The sequence below is a fragment of the Myotis yumanensis genome, unplaced genomic scaffold (genome assembly GCF_028538775.1).
Source record: "Myotis yumanensis isolate MYYU_CA2020_CCGP unplaced genomic scaffold, mMyoYum1.0.hap1 SCAF_1, whole genome shotgun sequence".
NCBI classification, from domain to species: Eukaryota; Metazoa; Chordata; class Mammalia; order Chiroptera; family Vespertilionidae; genus Myotis; species Myotis yumanensis.
In genome coordinates this window covers 10582520-10602802 of record NW_027223752.1, presented here as the reverse complement: position 1 = coordinate 10602802, position 20283 = coordinate 10582520, and the positions used below count along the sequence as shown (strand labels likewise).

Below are 20283 nucleotides of genomic sequence, written 5' to 3'. Positions count from 1 at the left end.
GGGGTGTATTCTGTGCTGAAAATGTCTCCCACCCTTGTCTGGCCACCCTGCAGACCACTGTGTGTAAACAGGAAGATGAGCCTCCCCTTGCTCAGCATCTGGTGAAACAGGAAGTGGATGGCTTCTGCCACCTCCAATCCACACCAGCTGGACCTTTCCCTCCGCCCATTCTCTCAGGGGAGAGAGGAATCCTGAGCGCCCACCATGTCCTCTGTCTGTTTGGAAGAAGGACTGACTTCCAAAACACTTCAGGACTCCGGGAATCTGACTCCGAGAGGGATTAAGCGACTAAAACTGAATGTACATGTTAATGGGATGAGTTAATCCTCGGTAATAAACACGGGGCCGGCCCCTACGGAGACGATGCTCTGGCCTGGCCAACAGATGTGGCTTCCCCACCACGCCCGGCGCGGAGGAGGACAGCCTGCGAGATGACTCCAACAGGCCTTTCTGCTTTGTAACCTTCCCCGGTGCGGGGTGGCCGGTCTGATCAGCCCTCCTCTCCGCGGGGAGCAGCGCTCAGCAGGGGTCAGGTGTCCAAAGACAGAGGAGTGATACTCTCCAAACCACAGGGCCGGGCTCTGTCTGCAAAGGGTAAGTCCCAGAGTGGATTTGCAACAAGCGCTGAAGGGCCGAAGACATGGATCTCAAGAGCAGGGAGAGAAGACCTACTTCACTTGAGGGCTCCATCCTCCCTGAACACTGCGGGGTGATCAAGGGCAACTCCCCCAATTGCCTTGTTCACGTTCCCTGTGAGCAAGTCAATCCCTCGACCTTCCTGACTCCACTGGGTGTTTCAAGGCCCCTCTAGACCCTCCTGGTGTGAGGAGACCGCCCTTCCCCACAAGGAGTGCAGCACACGCCAGCTGGGGCTGGTTATTCTGTTTTATTTGCAGACTCACATTTGCTACATAAATCAATTGCGCAGCCCAACACACACATACTTGGCATAAAAGAGAGGACGATACGAAAACACAACTCTTGATAGTAAACAGAATCGCCCTCAGCTCTTCCCTTCCCAGTCCATCCTGGTGGGAACACTGGTGTTTAAGGTCAAAATATGGAATGAGGAGGCATGGAGGACTCAGCCGGTGCCATGGCCCCAGTAGGATCCCGGGCTGGGGCGGGCGGGCTTTTCTTGGTTGTGTGGCCATTTCAGCCACCTTCAGAACTTCAGGAAGGGGAAGAGAACCCTCCATAAGGAGCTGGGGCAGGTGCTACTCAGTCAAAGCCAAGTGTAGCCCTGGGACCCCACTTCCCTAGGGCAATCCCACTCGGGCTACCTGCCTTTGGGCATCCTTGGCAGATAGAGGGGTGGGGATGGGGGGAGAAAGATCGAAGACGTTCTTCCTGGCCCTGCCTTTAGCAGATTCCACAGTTGTTCTACTGGCACCAGCTTCCATCTCCCCATCCCTAGTCCCTCCCCAGACTTGAGCCCACCTGTCCCCTTGTGTGTGAGGGACTCAAATCCCAGGGACGTGAGAGCTGGCCCCAGCCACCGACCAGGCCACCTGAAGGGCTAGCATGTCTGTTAAAGTGGGCAGGTCCCTGGAGCAGGAATAAGCTCTTCTGGTCCTTGGTATGACTGCCAGGGCCAGGGGCTCAACATGCCTGGCAGAGCTGCAGGGGCGCTGAGCCTTCCAGGACAGGACGGAAGGTGGCGGTCAGCACCCTGGGCGACATGTGGCCCACGGGCCCACTCTCACGCTCCAGGTGGCTGAGGTGGGCGATCTGGCCGAGCCGAGCAGGAGAACAAAGGAGGCGAGGGGAGCCCAGGGACACCTCCTCTCTCCATTACAGAGACTGAGAGATGCCAGAGAATGCATCTGTTTTGTTTTGTTGCATCTGAGAATTAGACATTCCCTTGTGGGTGCGGCAAGGGGCGGAGGCAGAGGCCGGGGTGGGCGTGGGGGACACTGCCAGTAGTCACGTGACCCTAGCCTCAGGGTCTTGGCACACAGCTGTCATGGAGACCCTGGCATTTTAAACATGGACACACACACACACACACACACACCCAGGGCTGGTGCTCCTGGGCAGATGGAAACGACACCGAAGCGGAGGAATCCGTGTGGGGAATGTGATTAGACGCCTGGGCTTTAGGCCTCTGTCCTGACACTTGTGCTTCAGAGCTGACTGTTTAAAGGGCCACAGACATCGGCCTGGGAACCCCAAGTCCTGTTTTCCATCAGCCCCGGAGCTTGGGGCATCAGCTCGGCTCTCCCTACTCAACGGTGTGCTGGGGTCTCCGCTCTGCGGGCCACTCCCGCACTGTCCCCCGCGCACACTACCAGCACCCCAGATGCTTCCCCACATTCCTGCTCCCCTCCAGCCTCCTGGCCCTGCTCCTCCTCCTCCCGAGCCCCTTGTGGGTGGGGCTAGTGTTCATGATGACAATGCAGCTTTGCTCACCTCCTTGGATGACACCGTTGTTTGGACAGGAGTCCTCTATGGCAACGGCACTGGAAGGCCCTGGCCGGCGCACACCCAGTCCCCACCCTCCTCTCCCAACGCCCCTCTATGCTCGTCCTCTCACCCTGCACTCCCCCACCCCGCTTCTCTTTGAAAACCACCCGCAGGTGACAGTTCACCGTCTTCCTCCCGCCAGCAGCCCCGCCTGCAACAGAAGACAGGACTGGGGCTCACCCCATCGGGCTCAGCAATGCACGCTCCCTGGAACAGAGAGGCCTTGCTCCGGCAGAAAGAGGCGCCTGCGCTTGGCAAAGCGTCGCCAGCCGGCCAGCAAGCTCAGACCTCACTTCACCCCACACATGGGTGCCTCTGGCTAGGCCAGCCCGGCGGGGGGCAACCCCTCCCCTTTAGGCGAGTTAGGGGTCTGGAAGGTCGACTGGAGCTTCCGTAACAACTCGGGCTCCTCGCTTTTCACCCCAGAGGCCTCGGGGGTGCCCAGCGGGTAGGCGTCCCGGGGCCCGCGGGTCCTGGAGCAGGTGAGGAGGGCGCGGCAGGCGGCGCGCAGGCGGGCCATGTCCCGGTGGGTGGTCTCGCTGACGAAGCAGTACAGCACGGGGTCGGCCACGCAGTTGAAGGTGGTGAGCAGCAGGGAGAAGTGGTAGGCGTTGAAGGCGCTCTGGGCGAACTGGCAGCTGGACTCCCAGAGGCTGCGCACGAGCAGCAGCACGTGGTAGGGCAGGAAGCAGGCCAGGAAGATGACCACGGTGCTGAGCACCAGCCGCTGGATCTGGTCCTTGCGGCTCTGCTGGGTGCCGTGGCTGCGGCGCACGGCGCGCAGGATGCCCCGGTAGGCGGCCAGCAGCAGGCAGAGCGGGAAGAGGAAGCCCACCAGGAAGCGGTAGTAGTTGATGTTGCGCTGCCAGGGCTCCAGCGGGTAGTGCTCGAAGCAGACGCGGTGCTGGTCCTCGTCCTCCACCACCTCCGTGTGCAGGAGGAAGTACACGCTGGCCAGCAGCTCCTTGGCCCAGATGACCACGCTGACGCCCACGGCCGCCTTCAGGGTGCGGAACTGGTGGAAGCGGAAGGGATGGGCCACGGCCAGGTAGCGGTCGATGGAGATGCAGCAGAGGAAGCCCACGCTGATGTAGATGTTCTCGTAGAGGAGGATGCCGCACACCTGGCAGGACAGGTCGCCGTACGACCAGTTGTCGTGCTGCAGCACGTACTGCAGCCAGAAGGGCAGCGAGCAGATGTAGAAGAGGTCGGCCACGGTCAGGTTGAACAGGTATACCCCCAGCTCGTTCCGCGCCTTGATCTGCAGGTAGCCGAAGTAGAGGGACAGGCAGTTGGCCGGGAAGCCCACCACCAGCACGGTGACGTAGACCACGGGGGCCAGCGTCTGGTGGATGGTGTGGTCGATGGTACAGTTCGGGCGGGAGGTGTCCGCAGTGACGTTCCCCATCTTCGGGCCTGTGGGGGCCTCACCCCTCCTGGCTCAGGAAGTGGGCCTCTCCGCCGCCATGGCCTTCACAGGCTGCCCCTCCTTGGCCGTGGGTGAGCTTCTGAAAGTCAAAGGCGGGAAAGGCTTAGAAGAAGAGCAGCTGACATGTATAAAGCACCTACTGTGTGTCAGGCGCTGTTCTAAGTGCCTCACTTAATCTAGAGCAGTGGTTCCTAACCTGTGGGTCTCGACCCCTTTGGTGGTCGAATGACCCTTTCACAGGGGTCGCCTAAGACCATCCCGTATATCAGATATTTACATGACAATTCATAACAGTAGCAACATTACAGTTATGAAGTAGCAACGAAAATAATTTTATGGTTGGGTCACAACATGAGGAACTGTATTTAAAGGGCCAGAAGGTTGAGAACCACTGCTCTAGAGGATGATCCAGCCAACCAGCTCCACCTCCACTAGGACCTCTGAACGCGGTTTATGTCTTCCCATCCTCCTTCCCCAGCTGGTCCCTTATTTATGCTCCTGGTCACCACAGCACAGCCCATCCTGAGCCCAACTCTCCAGGGAACAGCAAGGGCCCAGCCACTATCTTCCTGCCTGCTCACAGGAATGGACCAGGTCAGTCAACATGGAGGCCACCGCCCCTCCTGGGGACCTCCCCGGGCAGCATGGGAGCGGCCCGGCCTTGCCCACATCCCACAGTTCTCTGGCCAGAAACAAAGGCTGAGCTTCCCTGAGCGCTGCCTGGATTCCGGGGTGTTTGTCAGCGGGTGCTGACCCTCCTCTCTTCCACGGAGCTGGGGGACCCACGGGCACTGACAGACGTGAGCACCAGACCAAGGTCAGCCGCTGACAAGGCATATACCCTGTCTGAGCCCCAGTTTCCTCCTCTGTAGAGTGAGGACAGAAACGCCTGCCCTCGGGATCAGGATGAGGGCCACAGAAGACGATGGATGTCAGAGTGCGCGGCACTGTTTTTCTTGCCGCCAAGAGGCGGACTCTTACATCAGCGAAAAGTTCCTATTGTTGAGAACTTAAAGAAAACCCTGCATAGACAAATACATTTGAATAAGATGGAATAACATTTTTTGTTGTAAGCCTACTTTATAAATCAATATATCAAAGCCAAAGCTTTGAGCTTCTCTATTGATTTAACACTTCTGGTTCAGATGAAAAATCTGGCTGTGTCCAAATCAGCATCTTTTTCAACCTTTGTTCCCCCCACAATTGCCCTCCCAAGGAGCCCTTTTAGACGTGTCCCCCCACACCCCAGCTCCATGAAATGGTAATACCTCAGGTATACTGCATATCTGTGTATGTGCCCTTTGGGGGGGTGACAAGTCATTGAATACCTAAGACTAATAATCATTTAATATCTAAGTTTTTTTCACCCCACCCAAGAACCAGCCTTCACAACCCGCCCTCCCTCCCCCTCTTGAGAAGGCATGGTCTACACAGTTGCAGATGCTGCATGAGTGGCCTGAATGAGGTGGTGTGGCGGCACCAGCAGATCACCCCTGCCCTTTGCTCTCTCTTCACCATAGTCAAGACCAGAAGAGAAACCCCTCAGCATTCAGGACCCACATCTCATCACCTCCAACCAGGGCCCCTCCCCCCACAACCTGTGGCTTGTCTTGGCTCCCACTGGCCCTGTGGCCCCTGAGCCAGAGCTCAGGCTGGAAGTGGGTACAGTGTGCTGGGGAGGGGCTCAGACACATCAGTCCAGCAGTTCCCTGTCTGGGGTTCTGGGGTTCCCCAGAAAGCAAATGCTCAATCTTATACACATACTAGAGGCCCGGTGCATGAAATTCGTGCACTGGGATGGGGGGTTCCCTCTGCCTGGCCTGCGCCCTCTCACAGTCTGGGAGCCCTAGGGGGATGTCCAACCACCTCCATAAGCAGGCAGTTGAACATCCCTCTCACAGTCCGGGACCCCTCACTCCTTATCACCCGCCTGCTCGCTGCTCCTTAGCGCTGCCGCGGAAGTGGGAGAGGCTCTCACCACCTCTGCTACGCTCGCCAGCTGTGAGCCCGGCTTCTGGCTGAGTGGCGCTCCCCTGTGGGAGCGACTGACCACCAGGGGGCAGCTCCTGCATTGAGCCTCTGCCCGCTGATGGTCAGTGCACATTATAGTAACCAGTCATTCTGGTCGTTCTGCCATAATGGTCACTTAGGCTTTTATTATATAGATGAGTGTGTGCATTTTTCCTGGGAAGAGGGCCTGTAATTTTCATAAGCGTCTCTAAAACAGGCAGGAGATGGGCCTGGTTGGTCCAAAGCTGCCGCCTTCTCACCTCTACCCGCCATGGCTCTCTCCATAGCCACGCCCACCCCTCCAACTCTCCCACTCTGCCCCCCACTCAACACCTACAATGCAGACCAGATCCTCCTCCTTCTTGCTTAAACCCACTGATCCGTTTCTTATCACACCTACGGCAGGACCCAAATTCCTTATGGAACCTACAAGGCCCAACGGGATCTGACTGCAGCTCCCTGCACCTGGCCCATCACAGCACTTCTAGCCACACTGGCCAGCTTTCTGTGCTTCAGCCCCCAGCCTGGCTCCTGGCCTTGGCACCAGCCGTGGCCTCTCCTAGAGCACTCCCCCCACCCCCACCGCCCCCCTCCTCCTCCACCTCAGGGCTGGCTCCTTTGCTGCCAGATCTCAGCTTAAAGGTCACCTCGTCCTCCTCATGAGGCATCCCCTGACCACCCTGCTTAAAGCAGCCCCCTCCCCAGTCACCATCACACCATCCTATTCGACTGCTCCAGAGCGCCCATCGATATCTGAGATTGTTCTCGTTTATTGACTTGTCTGCTTATTGATGATCCGTCTCCTCCATGAGAATGTAAATTCCAAGCGGGCAGAAGCCTTGTGGATCTCGAACGGTGCCTGGCATCTCACAGGCACTCATGAACACTTCTGGGAGGAATGAATGAATGCTACCTCCCCATTTCACAGGTGAGGAAACTGAGGTCCCAATGGAGAAGTGGCTTGCCCAAAGCCAGCCTGAGGAAGGAAGTGTTGGTGTTCTTGCTCCATGTGCCTCCTCCAGGCCCCAACTGAGACTCACCCCCAACCTCTCAGTCCCCCGAAGACCGGGACCCCCAGGCAGGCTCACCTCCCTGTCCCCTCCTCTCCAGGACACAGGGCCGGCATTTCAGTGATGGTGGTGCAGGGGGTGTTCCCTGCTGTCACTGTGTTTCATTGTGGGTAAGTGTACTTAACATGAAGTTTACCATGTTGGCCATTCTTCAGTGCAGTGTTCTCTGGCATGAAGCACATTCACATTGCTGTGCAACCGTCACCACCATCCATCTCCAGAATTCTTCATCTGCCCCAATTGGAAAACTCTGTCCCCATTTACACTAGCTCCCCACAGCCCTGTCGTCCCCCCCTTCCCGGCCCCTGGAACCCCCCATTCTACTTGCTGTCTCTAGGAATTTGACTATTCTAGGTCCCGCATACAGACGGAGTCGGACAGCTTCTGTCTTTTGTGTGACCGGCCTGTTTAACTTAGCATAAGGTCCTCAAGGCTCGCCCATGCTGTCACGTGCCGGAAGGTCCTTCCTTGTTAAGGCTGAGGGCTACTCCACCCTATGCATGTACTGCATTTTGTTTTCTCATTCACTTGTCAATGAGCAGGTGGGCGGTATCTACCTTTTGGCTGTTGCGAATACTGCTGCCGTGAACATGGGCGTGCAGGTATCTGTGTGCGTCCCTGCTTTCTGTTTGGGGGCATGCACCACACGTGGAATCGCAGGACCACATGGTAACTCCATGTTTAACTCTCTGAGGAACCGTCGTTCCGTTTTCCACAGCGGCTGCACCATGCTGCATTCCCCCCACCAGTGCCCAGGCTTTGCTTGTTTTTTTGTTTGTTTGTTTTTTTTGCTGTTTGTGTTTTTGTTTTGTTTCCATGTTCTGATGGTGAGAGGAGGGGAGAAGGGGCAGCTGAGACCTCCCTGCGCCAGCTCTCCTGTCCGTGGATCCCAACCCCGCACCTGTGGGGCCGAACAGTCCACCGGGCCTCCCTATGAGGAAATGCACAGCAGCGCAGCCCTCCCCTTCCCCCCGCCCCAGCCCAGGACCTCAGGTTCCCCCCAGTCCAGATGCAACCCACCCACAGGAAGCTAACATCCATTCGTAAACACAGGCCCTCCCAAGCCAATAAGACAGGGCCAATGAGCCACCGCGAGAACACGCCCTGGCAGGTCTCAAGAATCCCCTGAGAGTCACCAGGCCCAAAGCCTGGTGTTTACTGGTGTGAGCGAGTACATGCACGGGGTGGGCCGGGACAACCGCTCGCGGCTTCCTCTTTCCTTCGCCAACAATGAGTAAAGTCTGGCACCCAAGGTCACAAATAGTCAAGCCTGCAGGGCAAGGAAACACGGGCTGTGTAAAGTACCTCCTGCGTTCACTTTGGAACAAAAAAAGGGTTCTGACATTCTAGACAGGGGTTCAGACCCTGGTGCCTGAGTCACCGGAGGATCTGCCGCCGTAGGTGACTGAACCACAATGTGAGTTTCTGACCCCGAGCGTCTGAGCCTGAGCCGGGGCTGGAGAACCGGCCACAAGCTCCCAGGTGCTGCGGGTGCTGCGGCCCGTGAGCCACACTTTGAGGAGCCAGGGACCCACAGGTCCAGAAAGTCTGGGGTTTGCTCCTGATCGAGCGTTCGACACGAGGTCCCAGGCTGGGGAGCGGAGGCGGCTGGAAGGGGAACTGGAGACCCGGCAGCCCCGTGGTCAGCACCGGGACACAGCCTTTGGGAGCTCAGCAGCCTGACGCCGGCTTTTCAAATACGGCGACTGCATCTGTATTTCAAACTAAAGTGACTGCGCTTACACTTTATATTTGCAAAATCTTTTGCCGTTCCCAGAGCCTTTCACATCTGCCCTCTTGCCCGATCTTCACAACAGCCTCGTCAGGTCCCCCGTGTTAGGGACAAGGAAACTGAGGCTCCGGGAGAGGGAGTGGCTTGCCCAACAGCCCAGCGCCTCTGGGTTTCCTTAGACAAGTATCTGTGGAGCATCTGCAAGGTCCTCGGCACCAGACCAGACACGGGACTGAGGGATAAGGAAGAAATGGCTCCCGCCCTCAGGGCGCCTCCAATCTCCTAAGATTCCAGGAAGGCCACTTGCAGGAAGGACTGCACCGCAGGCCATGGACGGCGGGCTTACGGCACGTCCCTCCCACTCACATTCACTGCTGGTCTGTGCTTGTCACTCTGCCCACTCTTGTGAGATGACAGCTCCTCCACAGTTTCAGCCCCTCTGCACTGTCAGGGCGTGCAGACCCCACCACTCTCCCCAGCTTCCTGCCACCACACAGGACGTGCTCAGAGGCCTGCCCGTCTGCTTCTCCACTAGTCTGTCGCCTGCCCAGTCACTCACGGTGGATGGCTGGCCTTCAGCTTCTCCCCTCACCCCCACCCACAGCACCCACTTCATTACCCAGTTCTACCATTTTCCACTCTTAAATGTTTCCCACATCCGTCTCCTCTTTAGCTCCCCGACCGGTGCCCCGATGGGCGTGGTCAAGGCCTCCTCCCCAGAATCAGTTCCATGGCATCTCACCACCCTCAAAGCAGCCATCTAACACCCAAATCTAACCTAGTCCCTCCTGCTTTGAACCCTTGAATGGCTTTCTAATCATCTACCTGTTCATCATCCGTCTGTCCACCCACCCACTCTCCCATTCACTTATTCATGCACACAACAAATACTGCGTATCTATTATATGGAGGGTACTGCACTGAACACTAGCTCCTAGGGTAACTCAAGTTGCTTTTAGTCTCGGCGGTGGGGGCGGGGGGGGGGGGGTTGGGGGGGAGGATATAAGCAAAACCAGCTCCTAAGAAAGAGGAGGATTTTAAGGGAGCTCGTTAGAGGGGTCCTAACCCAGCCAGAAAAGCCTTCCTGAGGAGCAAGTTATGCCGAGACCAGGAGAAGGGGAAGGGCTGCCTGAGCAGACAGGCGTTTCTGCCGTAGACACATGTGTGCAACAGATCAAATCCGAGAGAGAGAGAATGGGCTCCTCTGGGGAACTGAAAGTAGCTTGGCATGACTGGATCTAGGCATAAAGGGGGCATGGTCAGAGAGGACATAAGAAGAAGCTGTGGTAACTAACAATTAATTAGAAGGGAGATGGGGAACAGTCAGGGACAAATCTGAGATGTTCCTGACTATGAGTGATTAGTCCTTATTAGCTCTAAAAAAATTATTTTTTAGATGGATAACTGGGTGGGCGGATGGGTAAATGGATGGGCAGATAAATGGATGAGAGGTAAATGGATAGATGTGAGTGAATGAGTGGATAGATGGATGAATGGGTGGGTGGGTAGATGGCTGGGTAGATGGGTAAATGTATGAGCAGATGAATGAATGAGGGGTAGAGGGGTGGACAGATGAATGAATGGGTGAGTGTGTAAATGGCTGGGTATGTGAATGGCTAGATGGGTAATGGGTACATGGAGAGATGGATTGGTGAGTGGGTAGACAGATAGATGAATGGGCTGGTAGATGGGTAGATGGCTGGGGTGGGGAGGTGGTTGAGGTTGGGTGCTGGGACAGTGGGGTTTTCATTAATAGAAACAGGTGACAAGGAGGAATGACTGTAGCCTTGTTTCCAGCCTGGCACCTGCTCAAGCTGCCTGAGCTGCTCAGAGGGTCCTGCTCTTCTGCCCAGGCCTTGTCGCAGCCAGTCCTCCCTTCCATCAGTGCCTGAGGACAGACAGACACCACCCTACGCTTAGTTTCGACCCCAGGTGGAAACTACACCTTGTCTGGAGCGTCCCTTCTCTACCCGGTCTCCATAGGAATCTTACCCCTCAAAAATCAACACACAGTGGATGCAAAAGTGTTCTGTAAGCGAAAAGATGCAGATGGGACGGAAGAGCCAACCCCTATCCTCCGAGAGCCCTCCACCTGCTAGGCACCTCTCTTCCAATGCCATTCTCACCTGTGCCCATTTTACAGATGAAGAAAACACAACTGAGGCTGGGAGAGAGATGAGCCAACCTGCTCAGGGTTCCACAGTTACCAGAACTCGGGCTGGCCCGCATTGTACTTTATGCCATGCTCTCTTCCTGTTTGTCTTTATGGGCACTGAGCAGCCACCCTCCTCCTCCAGGCCTCGCCAGGCTCCGGTCCTTATAGCTGCCACCAGAAGGACCACCAGGCTTGGTCCCAGGCTAGCCCCTGTGCCTGGAGGATGCTCTGCCAGGTCACCCATCCCCTCAGCACCCACTGAAGAAAACCTGTGTGTCCAGTCATGCTCCCCCAAGTGGAGGGGGCAGGGCAAAGAACCAGAGCAAGGAGCTACGGCATCTATTCACACAGTTATCATCCAGCTCCGAAGTAGACATCACACACGGGCAACCCAACGCCTACAAGCAAACCTGTAGACAAATGCTCATCAGCATAGAGGGGTCTCCGAGGACTTTAATGACCAAGAGAGCATAAGCCCTGATCAGAAGGAAGGGCCCTTTGACGCAGGTAAGGACCACTTGCACGTTCCAAGCCATGCGGGAGCAGAGCTGGCACATAAACATGATCTAGCCGGTCGCTTCCACGGGGTGCACACGGGCACACAGATCACCGCTCACCGTGCCAGGGTGGCCCTGCTCGCGGGAGCCCTGAGCCCACAGAGCAGGGAGTTTCCTGCAGACCCAGCTTCTCTTCCTTTCTCTGCTCCAACCTCCACATTCTTTCAACAAGGTTGTTTCATTTCCTACAAGTGCCTGACTCAGAGGCTGTTGATATTTCCCTCTGGGGCGGGAGTAGAACGCAGGCAGCATTTTTCCTTAGCCCCCACCGCTCCCCCAGGTAGCCTCACCCCAGCAACAACAAGGCAGACTCTCATTTCTAAAGCCTCGGAACTGTTTCCAAGCTCAACCCCATCTGGGCTCACGAGGCTCGGACGCGCCTGGCGCCGCCAACCCATTTCACAGAACCCGAAGCCCAGAGAGGCTACAACACAGTCGCTCAAGTTCATACAGCAAGTCAGGGCGGTCTGAATCCAGAATCCAGGCACCGAGGCACCAACTCCCTGCCTTTAAGCTCTTCTGACCACAAACCACAGCAAGAGATGCCCTTGACCTTGTGACCCAGCACACACATTCTACACAAACACACACACACACACACACACACACACACGCACACGCACACGCATGCACCCAGACACGAACTTCCCCAACGCAGTACTTACCCTACCGTCTGTGACGCCCTCTGATCAGGTCTCTTCTGTTTTGTTTCTCTAAATGCAGGTCATGAGCTACCAAACTGATTTCCTGACCCTCGAATGCTGACTGACCCCACCTGCTCAGCCTCCAGACCCCAGGGAGGCGACGGCCTCAGCCAGGTGAGGGGCAGGCAGAGCGTGGCAGCGACAGGAAGCTGTCCCAGCGGGATCCTGGGTCCTCTGTGTCTTGCTGAGCTCTGCTCTCAAACTTCCAACAGCTGGGCTTTTTTCTGCGGCTCCGCAAAGGGCACCTCGGGGCCTGGTGGGCCTCCCCCCCCAGGCCGCCACCAGGACACACACTCGCCCTCCAGGGATTTCCCGAAGACCACGCCTCCCAGCTCCCGGCTAGAAAACCCCAGCTGGAGGCTGCCCCTTCCGGAGCTGAGGCAGAATCATGTGTCAGGCTGGTGGTGGCCCAGGAACACTTGCCAGCCACAGGACCAGGGCGACGGGACTGCTCCCTCCACCTGCTCGGCCTGCTTCCCACACACCCCAGAGGCAGGGAGCAACCTTGGGGTGGGGGGGGAGGGTGTTAAGCCAGAATTAGGGAAAGGGGACCTTGGGGGCTGGGGGGCATGCAGAAGTGGCTGCACTAATTCTACCCATCAACCCCCTTTGAGCACCTCCGGGATCCCAGGAGAGGAGCCCTGCGCCAGGGGTCCTCACTGAGCCGCCCAGGTGACTAGCGCAGACCTGGGACCCCAGCGAGAACAACCGGACAACGAGGCAAGGATGGGGCCAGCTGACTGTTTCCACTCCCGCGCCCAGGATGTCACTCTCCAGCCACCAGCAACCAACATCTGGGTCAGTGGGTCTCACGTACCTTAGAGAATACTTGGGAGCTCATAACAAATAATACCAATGCCGGGCCCCACCCCAGGCGAAGGAAACCACACTCGCTGGAGATGCGGTGCCGGCACCGCTGTTTGAAAAGCTCTCTGGGCAACTCGGCGGGCAGCCAAGTGCAGAGGCACCGGGTCTGCGCTGGAGGCCGGCTGGGTCCTGTGGTTCAGACCAGCGGAGCGAGCGCATTGGAGCAGGGCCCTGGGCCACCAGTGGGGCAGCGTTGATGTTTTTAAACAGCTCGGGCCCCGGGTGGGGAGCAAGCACAGGGCTGGGCATCATGGGGGCTCTGGCTCTCGGGAGCATCTGCTAAGCTCTCCCAGCAGAGCAGCTCCACGGGCCCCTGGAGGCTCCCTGGCCCAGCCGCCTCCTCCTTCAGGTGGGGAAACTCGGGCCCTGCCAGGCAAAAGCTCTCGATCAGGGTCTTAGAGCCAAACCACGGAGCGGTGATTCTAGGACCCCGCTGACCACGTCAGAGCCACACTATTTTGGCGTGACCTCCTCCCTCCTTGGACGCTGCTGGTAGGATACGTTGCTGGAGCCAGGAAGCCCACGCCCACCATGCCCGGGAGGGTGTCCCTGAGGATGTTCGTGCCCCTGGCTCTGCTCCGTGATTGTGGGACTCGTCTCCTCCAGAGAGCAAATCACGCTCGTCCTGTCGGGGGCTGTACTGGCAGGGGTCCCAGGAACCCCCCTCTGCGGGGCCTGGGCCCTCTCCAACGGTCTCCTACGTTAGTTACCGAGAAGGCTGTGCCTTGCTATGGGGGGTCGGTTCACACAGACCAAGCGCCATTTCTGAGTTGCGGAAGCGTGGCTGGCTCTCCCCTTCCCAGACGAAAGGACGGTGGGTGAGGAGTGCAGGATCCTCCCAGAACATACGGCCAAAGAGAGCACCCCTGGCTCTGCCTACAGGCAGCCCAGCCACCTGGACATGTGCACACAGGCCGTCTGTGCCGGGAAGACACGGCTGACACGGTGCCCGCCCCCTCCCCCAGGACTCCCAGGCTGCCCAGGGTGCCCCACCTCATCTGGGATGGGAAGCCTTTCTCTCTCTCTCCGGGGCCAGGGACCCCCTTTCCCTCCCCACTGGACCTCTGGGACTGCAGATGGGAGGAAGCTGGCTTCAGCTTTAGTCACATCGCTGAGCCCACGTCCTCTGTGAAATGCCACTCAGGGACAGGAAGGACAGCCTGCGCTGTGACCTACTCTGGTGCTAGGATTTCATCTTTGAACGAGAAACCGTGATGACACCGAGCGTCAAGCTGTGGCCTGAGGGGCCTAGAGACCCATAACCTCGATCCTCACAAACCTCTCCAAGTTAACCTGCAGCTGAGCCAAAGTAGTGAGTCTAATCAAAACGTGGCCTCCAGAGAAGCCTGGTTCACCTCCCCCATTCAAACTCCCGGCCCGAAGCCCAAAGTGCCAGAACCTTGGAGCCGCGCTGAACAGAGAAGGGCATGTAGTGAAGGGTGAGAATGTGCAAGCCCTGTGTGTGTGTGTGTGTGGGGGGGGGGGGGGGGTGACCTCATGGGGGCTGCCAGGGCCTGCCGCGGTGGCTCCTCCCATCCTGGAAAGACAGAAGGGCCGAAACTGGGCCAGGCCCACCCCCTGAGTTCCTTTCCCATCTCTCTCGGCCCCAGTGCCTGCCGACCCCACTGGATGACAGACCAGAGGCTTGCCTGAACCCTGGATGTCCGGCCTGCCCCCAACATGAATATTCCTCCAGGAACCTGGGCTGAGGGGGGGTGAAATGTTCTGGAGGCTCGTGTGAGGGCAACAGGGCCCCCAGCCAGAAAGGCACTCATGGGCCCCCAGCGGTCCAGGCAGTCCCGGCGTCACCAGAGGGAGGACTCTGGAGTCTGCCCTGAGCTGGTGGCACCCAGCAAGGCCTTGGCACAGGGCAGGAACCCCGTGGTCAGGGATGGAGGTTAAAAGCAGAGGCTCTGGGCCGGACGGAGGAGGTTGAGATCCTGAGCTGTCACTGTCTGGCTATGTGACCTTCACAAGGCACCTTCCTGGCCAATCAATGGGCTTCTGTGAGGACCCGAGAGATGAGATCTGACAAGGGCCTGGCATGTAGTAGGTTCCTGATCCGTGTTAGTGAGGATGCAGTGACGCTGAGGATGGTGGTGGTGGCAGCATCGATCCCTCAGGCTAGAAGGTCCGCCCCGCAGTCTGATTCACCCTGGGAAAGGGTGGGCAGGCCAACTGGGTAGGATGCTTGTTACAGCGCATTGCCTATTCCCCACGGCTACGCTGCTGACTTGGGGCTGGTGGGGGTAAAGGCCTTGGAGGAGCCTCGAGGGCTCTGGTAAGCACCAGAAGTGTCTGTCAGGAGCCATCGCTGTTGGCCTGTAGGGACCTTCACTGACTTGCGTCTTGAAGGCGCCTTGGGCCTTACACTTTAGCCAGGTTTGCATCAGAGGAGCTGATACCAGGCGCTGCACTGTTGCAGGTGCAGAAGTGCCCAGGTGCGAATGAAGATGCCGAAAGGACCGAGAGGAGGAGCGGCAGGGATCCTCCCAGAGGGCCTGGCGCCGCGGCCCCGAGCGGCTTTGGATCAGGAAGTGCAGTCACTGCCATTCGGAGCACGTGCTCTGTACCACGCCCCGTGCTGAGCACCCTCCCGCCGTTTCCCGTTTGCACCCTCGCATCTGCCGGTGAGGCAGGGTTATCCCGGTGTTACAGGCCAGGCTGCTGAGACTCTGAGAGCACCAGCCGCCTGCCCAGGTCACAGAGCTCGGAAACAGCAGGACTGCTTGGCTCCAAAGACAGGGTTCTTGGCTACTTTATGAGTTTCCCGTTGCTGCTGGAGCAAATGACCACAAACCTAATAATGGCTTAAGACAACGCAGATTTCTTCTCTGTGGTGGTCAAAGGTCTGCCGTGGATCTCATGGGGCTAACGTCAAAGCGTTGGCAGAGCTGCCTTCCTTCTGGGGGGCGGAGGGGAAATGGACTTGCTTATCTTTCCTGGCTTCTCAGGGCTCCTGGCATTCTTTGGCTTGTGGCCCCGACGTCTTCAACGCCAGCAGTGCGGCACTGAGTGCGTCCCACCTCCCTCTGCGCCCACGGTCACATCTCTGACTCTGGCCCTCCTGCCCCCTCTTCCACTTTTAAGGACCCTGTGATCACACTGGCTGAGCGGCCGAGCTGCGATTCAAGTCAGGGTCTGAATTCACTGTGTTTTAATAATTACCAATGCGATGCATGGGACTTTATACAATGACTTGTTCATGCCCATCTTCCCCTCCAAACGGTAGGTTCCATCAGGAGGAAGGACCTGGGTCTGTTCTCTGCCAAAACAAATGCACAACAAAAATGTGCTGGATGTTTGAATCAGTAAATGAACCTAAACTCCATTCGCTTCTGCAGCCCAGGTACAGAAGGCCAGGGTGAGGAGCTAAGGAACTGGGGGAGACAGGATATGGGATGAGGCCACAGGAAGAAGGTTGGCTTTGGCTCTGAGGGCGTGGGTGGGTAGCTATGTATGGAAAGGCATTACCATGGAAGCTTCTGCTGAAAGAGAGACTTTGGGGAGTCTGTGGTCTGTCTAAGGAGAGCTGCTTGGGGCATCATCCTTCCTGTTCTGATACAGGAAGCACAAAGCACAGGCCAGAAGGTTGCCATGGTGACCGCAGGCCTGCTTCCCCACCTGCTTGCCTTCCCACCAGGAGTGCTCCCACCCATCAATTAATAACCTAATAACGTATGACAACAGTCACTCCAACCACCCAGGCAGCAGTCCTCTCGAAAAACAAACAGACTTCTTCAGGGGCCTAAGCTACACAGATGCTCGCTAGACTCAGCCTGGGCCACCTGCTATAACCTAGCTTTCTGAATCCAGATTCCTCTCTCCCCAGCTTCTCTCTCTTGTTTTAAAGGCATGGGTTTGGCAGAGCTGGGGACTGAAGCCGCAGGGGTTCCAGGGAAACAGACACGAGCGAAGGCACCATGTAGGATGCCTGCACCCTCAGCCCTGCAAGGCCTAGAGAACCTGATTCCCACCCAAACAGGCTCTGTGATAAGGCCCCAGGGAGGGCCAATCGTACGTCTGCTGGTCTTCTAGCAAAGATGGCTTAATTTGTTACACCACGGCACATAGGGGAAAAAAGCAAAAGGGAAGACTTTCAAGTTTTGGTAGATTTAAGATGTTTGGAAACTGATGCTCTTTTCACTGGGAGATGGGTTCTAAGACCGCCCCCTCCCCCCCTTGAATCTAGGTGGGCTCTGTGACTATGTGACCGGAAGAATAAAGTCGAGGCCACACTGTGCCAGCTGCTGAGTCCAGGTCTGAAATGACTGGGAGCTCCCACCTCCTGTCTCTTGGGATGTTGCTCTTAAAAACTTGGGTGCCCTGATGGGAGGAGGCCCTAGTGGCCTCTGAGAGAGGCCCACATGGAGAGGAACCTAGACCCTGGCCAACAGCCCCCGCTGAGCCAGGATCAACTGGTTTACCACATGTTGTGTGATCTTGGAAAAAGATCCCCAGCCACAGCTGGGCCCTCTCAGCTGATGTTGCAAGGAGCAGAGATAAGCCATCCTCACCAAACCCTGCCCAAATCACAGATTCATGAGCAAAATAGATGAGGACTATTATTTTAACCTCCTAAAGTGGTTTTTTATGCAGTAATAGATAACTGGAACATAAGGATTATTTTTTCTCCAAAATCACTTAAGGGCTTATCATGAGCGATGTAGTCATTCATAAGGTTATTTGATTTTAATTTTTGTAAAGTATCTGCTTTTATTTATTTTAGAGAAAGAGAGAAAGAGGGAGAGATAGACACATGAATGAGAAACATCATCAACTGGCTGCCTCCTGCACGCAGTTTCCTACTGGGGATCGAGCCGGAAACCTAGGCATATACCCTGACCAGGTATTGAACTGGCGACCTTCTGGTACATGGGTCGACACTCAACCACTGAGCCACACCGGCCGGGCGATTTCAATTTTTATAACAACTTTGTGAGGTGGGTATAATAATCTCCCTTTCCCCCATGAGATACTCAGAGGTAAGGTATCTTGTTTGAGATAGAAAGGATGAAACCAGTTTCCACTCTTTGTTTCCTGTTAGACGAGTCTTCTCTCCAAAGAGTGCACTGTACCCAGAAGGCGGCAGCATAATGGAAACATCAAGAACTCTCATAGCTAACTTTTAGGGGCCACTGCAAGGCTTTCATAGTATCTGCATGATGTCATGACCATCCTAGGAAGCAGGCTCTACTCTCATGCCCATTTCACAGAAGGTGACACTGAGGCTTAAGAAGAGGGCAGGTGATGATCTCCAGTTAGTATCTCTAATAAGTGGAAGAGCCAAGATTTGGACCCAAGCCCTCCAGTTCTGGAACTGAGCTCTCAACAGATGCGCTGGTCCATGCAGTCTAGTGCAGCCGCATTGCTCCAGCCCCGCTTCCTCTGGGACACGCAGTCCTTGCCCCTCCTGCCTCCTTTTGGAGGCTGAAGGGGGGAGGGCAGGGTTAAGCAAAGCATAACCATGCCATCTCAGATTTGAATAGTTCAAACCAGTCTCACTCCTTTTGCCCTCGCAAGCCCGCTGTGAGGTGGCCAAGCTAGTATTTATCTCCATTTACCGAGGCTCAGCCACAGCAAGTGACCTGCCCAAAGCCACTGGCTCCAAGTCAGCGGTCTCTCCTTTGCCCACCCCTGATCGCAAAGAGGCTTGCTGTGCCCTTTCACACCGCATCGCTGTGTTCCACTTAGGGGGCCTGCCAACCAGGGACCCCAGCGGCCAATCACAGTCCAGCTTTGTCCTCCTCCGCCCGCTCCCCCCCCCCACCCCCCGCTGACAGCCGCCCGCCTACGAAGGGGGAACGCACAGGTGTAGGGGGCAGGAAAGGAAATGTGTCACCTGTGCCGTGCGTGGACTCTGGGGAATGAAGGGCTGGAAGTAATTACCAGGCGGCCACGGAGCCAGCCGAGGGGGTGGCTGCTAAACCAGGCAGCAACCGCAGCAGACACCCGGCCCAGAAGAGGAACAGGGACGCGCCGGCGGGCGCTGGGCAGACACCAGGCGGGCCTTTCCGCTGCCGCTGCCGCGTCTGCTCGCCTCCCGGTGCTCCGGGCGCGCCCGCACTTGGCGCCACCGCCCCGCTCGGGCACACGCACACGCACACGCGGCCACTCCCGCACCTGGCCGCCCCCTCCGCCCGCGCACGCACACGTGGGGGCCACGTGCTTGCACCCTCACCGCGCGCTCCCGGGCCGCGCCGGGGAAGGCGCAGAGCTGGCTACCGGTGCCGGGATCCGGCGGTCGCCCTCAAGCGGTTTCCGGGGACCCAGACAAGGGGAACAGGACTGGCTTTGGGGAGTCATACCCGTGCGGCGAGGGGCCGGCCACAATCACCCCGCCGGCCGCCCGTAGACCGCGCCCCTCCTACGGCCCGCGCAGCAAGCAGGTGGGCGCTGCGTCCTTGGCGCCTGGCGGAGGTGGCCTGGGGCGCGGGCCGGCCCGTTTCCGGCAGGCCTTTCTGTTCCTTGGACGATACGGCCACGTTGTGCTCCCATTCACCGCATTCCTCCCCCATCCCCTCCTCCAGTTCTGCGCACCCAGCCTTGCCCTTCCACGCCATGGCTGGGCGCCTGCTCTGAGAAACCCGGGGAGTGCAGACCTGTCCTGGAGGTACAGCGCTTCCATCCTGTCCCCGGGACCGGCTCTGGAGCTGCTGGGTGAGCTCAGACTGGGCCTGGCTGCGGAGGGAGGGCCCGGGGTCCTTCTCCAGCCACATCCAGAACCCCTCGGTGAGAAGCTGGGAGGAGAGTGCACGCAGTAGCCCTTCTATACCCTTTCCCTCCGAGTCCTCAGCGTCAGCACACCGGTAGCCACTCAGTGAAGGCCCCTCCTGTTGCTGCTCAGGCTCTCTCCAACTCTCCGACCTCAGCAGGGGGCAGTTTGCTGCCTGCTGGATCCCTGGTGCCTCCCAGGGCCCGAGCGTGCCCGTGGCAGGGGTGGCATGGACAGCACAGAGGACCCCTGCTGGTGCTGTTGATAATTCACGGAGCCTAGGGGGCCTCTGCCCCACAGGCTCACAAACAAGAACGATATCCACAGCTCCCAGTTTTTGAGTCAGGCACCGTTCCAAGCACTTCAATGCATGAACTCATTGGAGCTTCGCCACTTTGTGAGATGCTATTATTACCCCCGTTGTACCCAAAGGGGAACGAGGCACAGAGAGGTCAAGGAACTTGCCCAAAGTCACACAGGCATGAGTAGAGGCACTGAGATTCAAACCCAGGCAGGCGAGTCTACAGCCATCACCACCACCGGCATCCTCTCTCAAGCCGTCAGCACCTCCCGCTCTC

At 57.5% G+C, this 20283-nt stretch overlaps 1 protein-coding gene across 1 annotated transcript; it reads right to left on the bottom strand.

Moving 5' to 3' along the window:
* Positions 1-2498: 2498 nt before the first annotated feature.
* Positions 2499-19636, bottom strand: LOC139001678 (ovarian cancer G-protein coupled receptor 1). The gene is made up of 2 exons (XM_070403195.1): positions 19593-19636; positions 2499-3974 (listed from the first exon to the last, which is right to left on the bottom strand). Exon 2 carries the CDS (start codon positions 3872-3874, stop codon positions 2786-2788), a length of 1089 nt encoding a protein of 362 aa, XP_070259296.1. The 5' UTR covers positions 3875-3974; positions 19593-19636; the 3' UTR covers positions 2499-2785.
* Between the last annotated feature and the right edge of the window lie 647 nt (positions 19637-20283).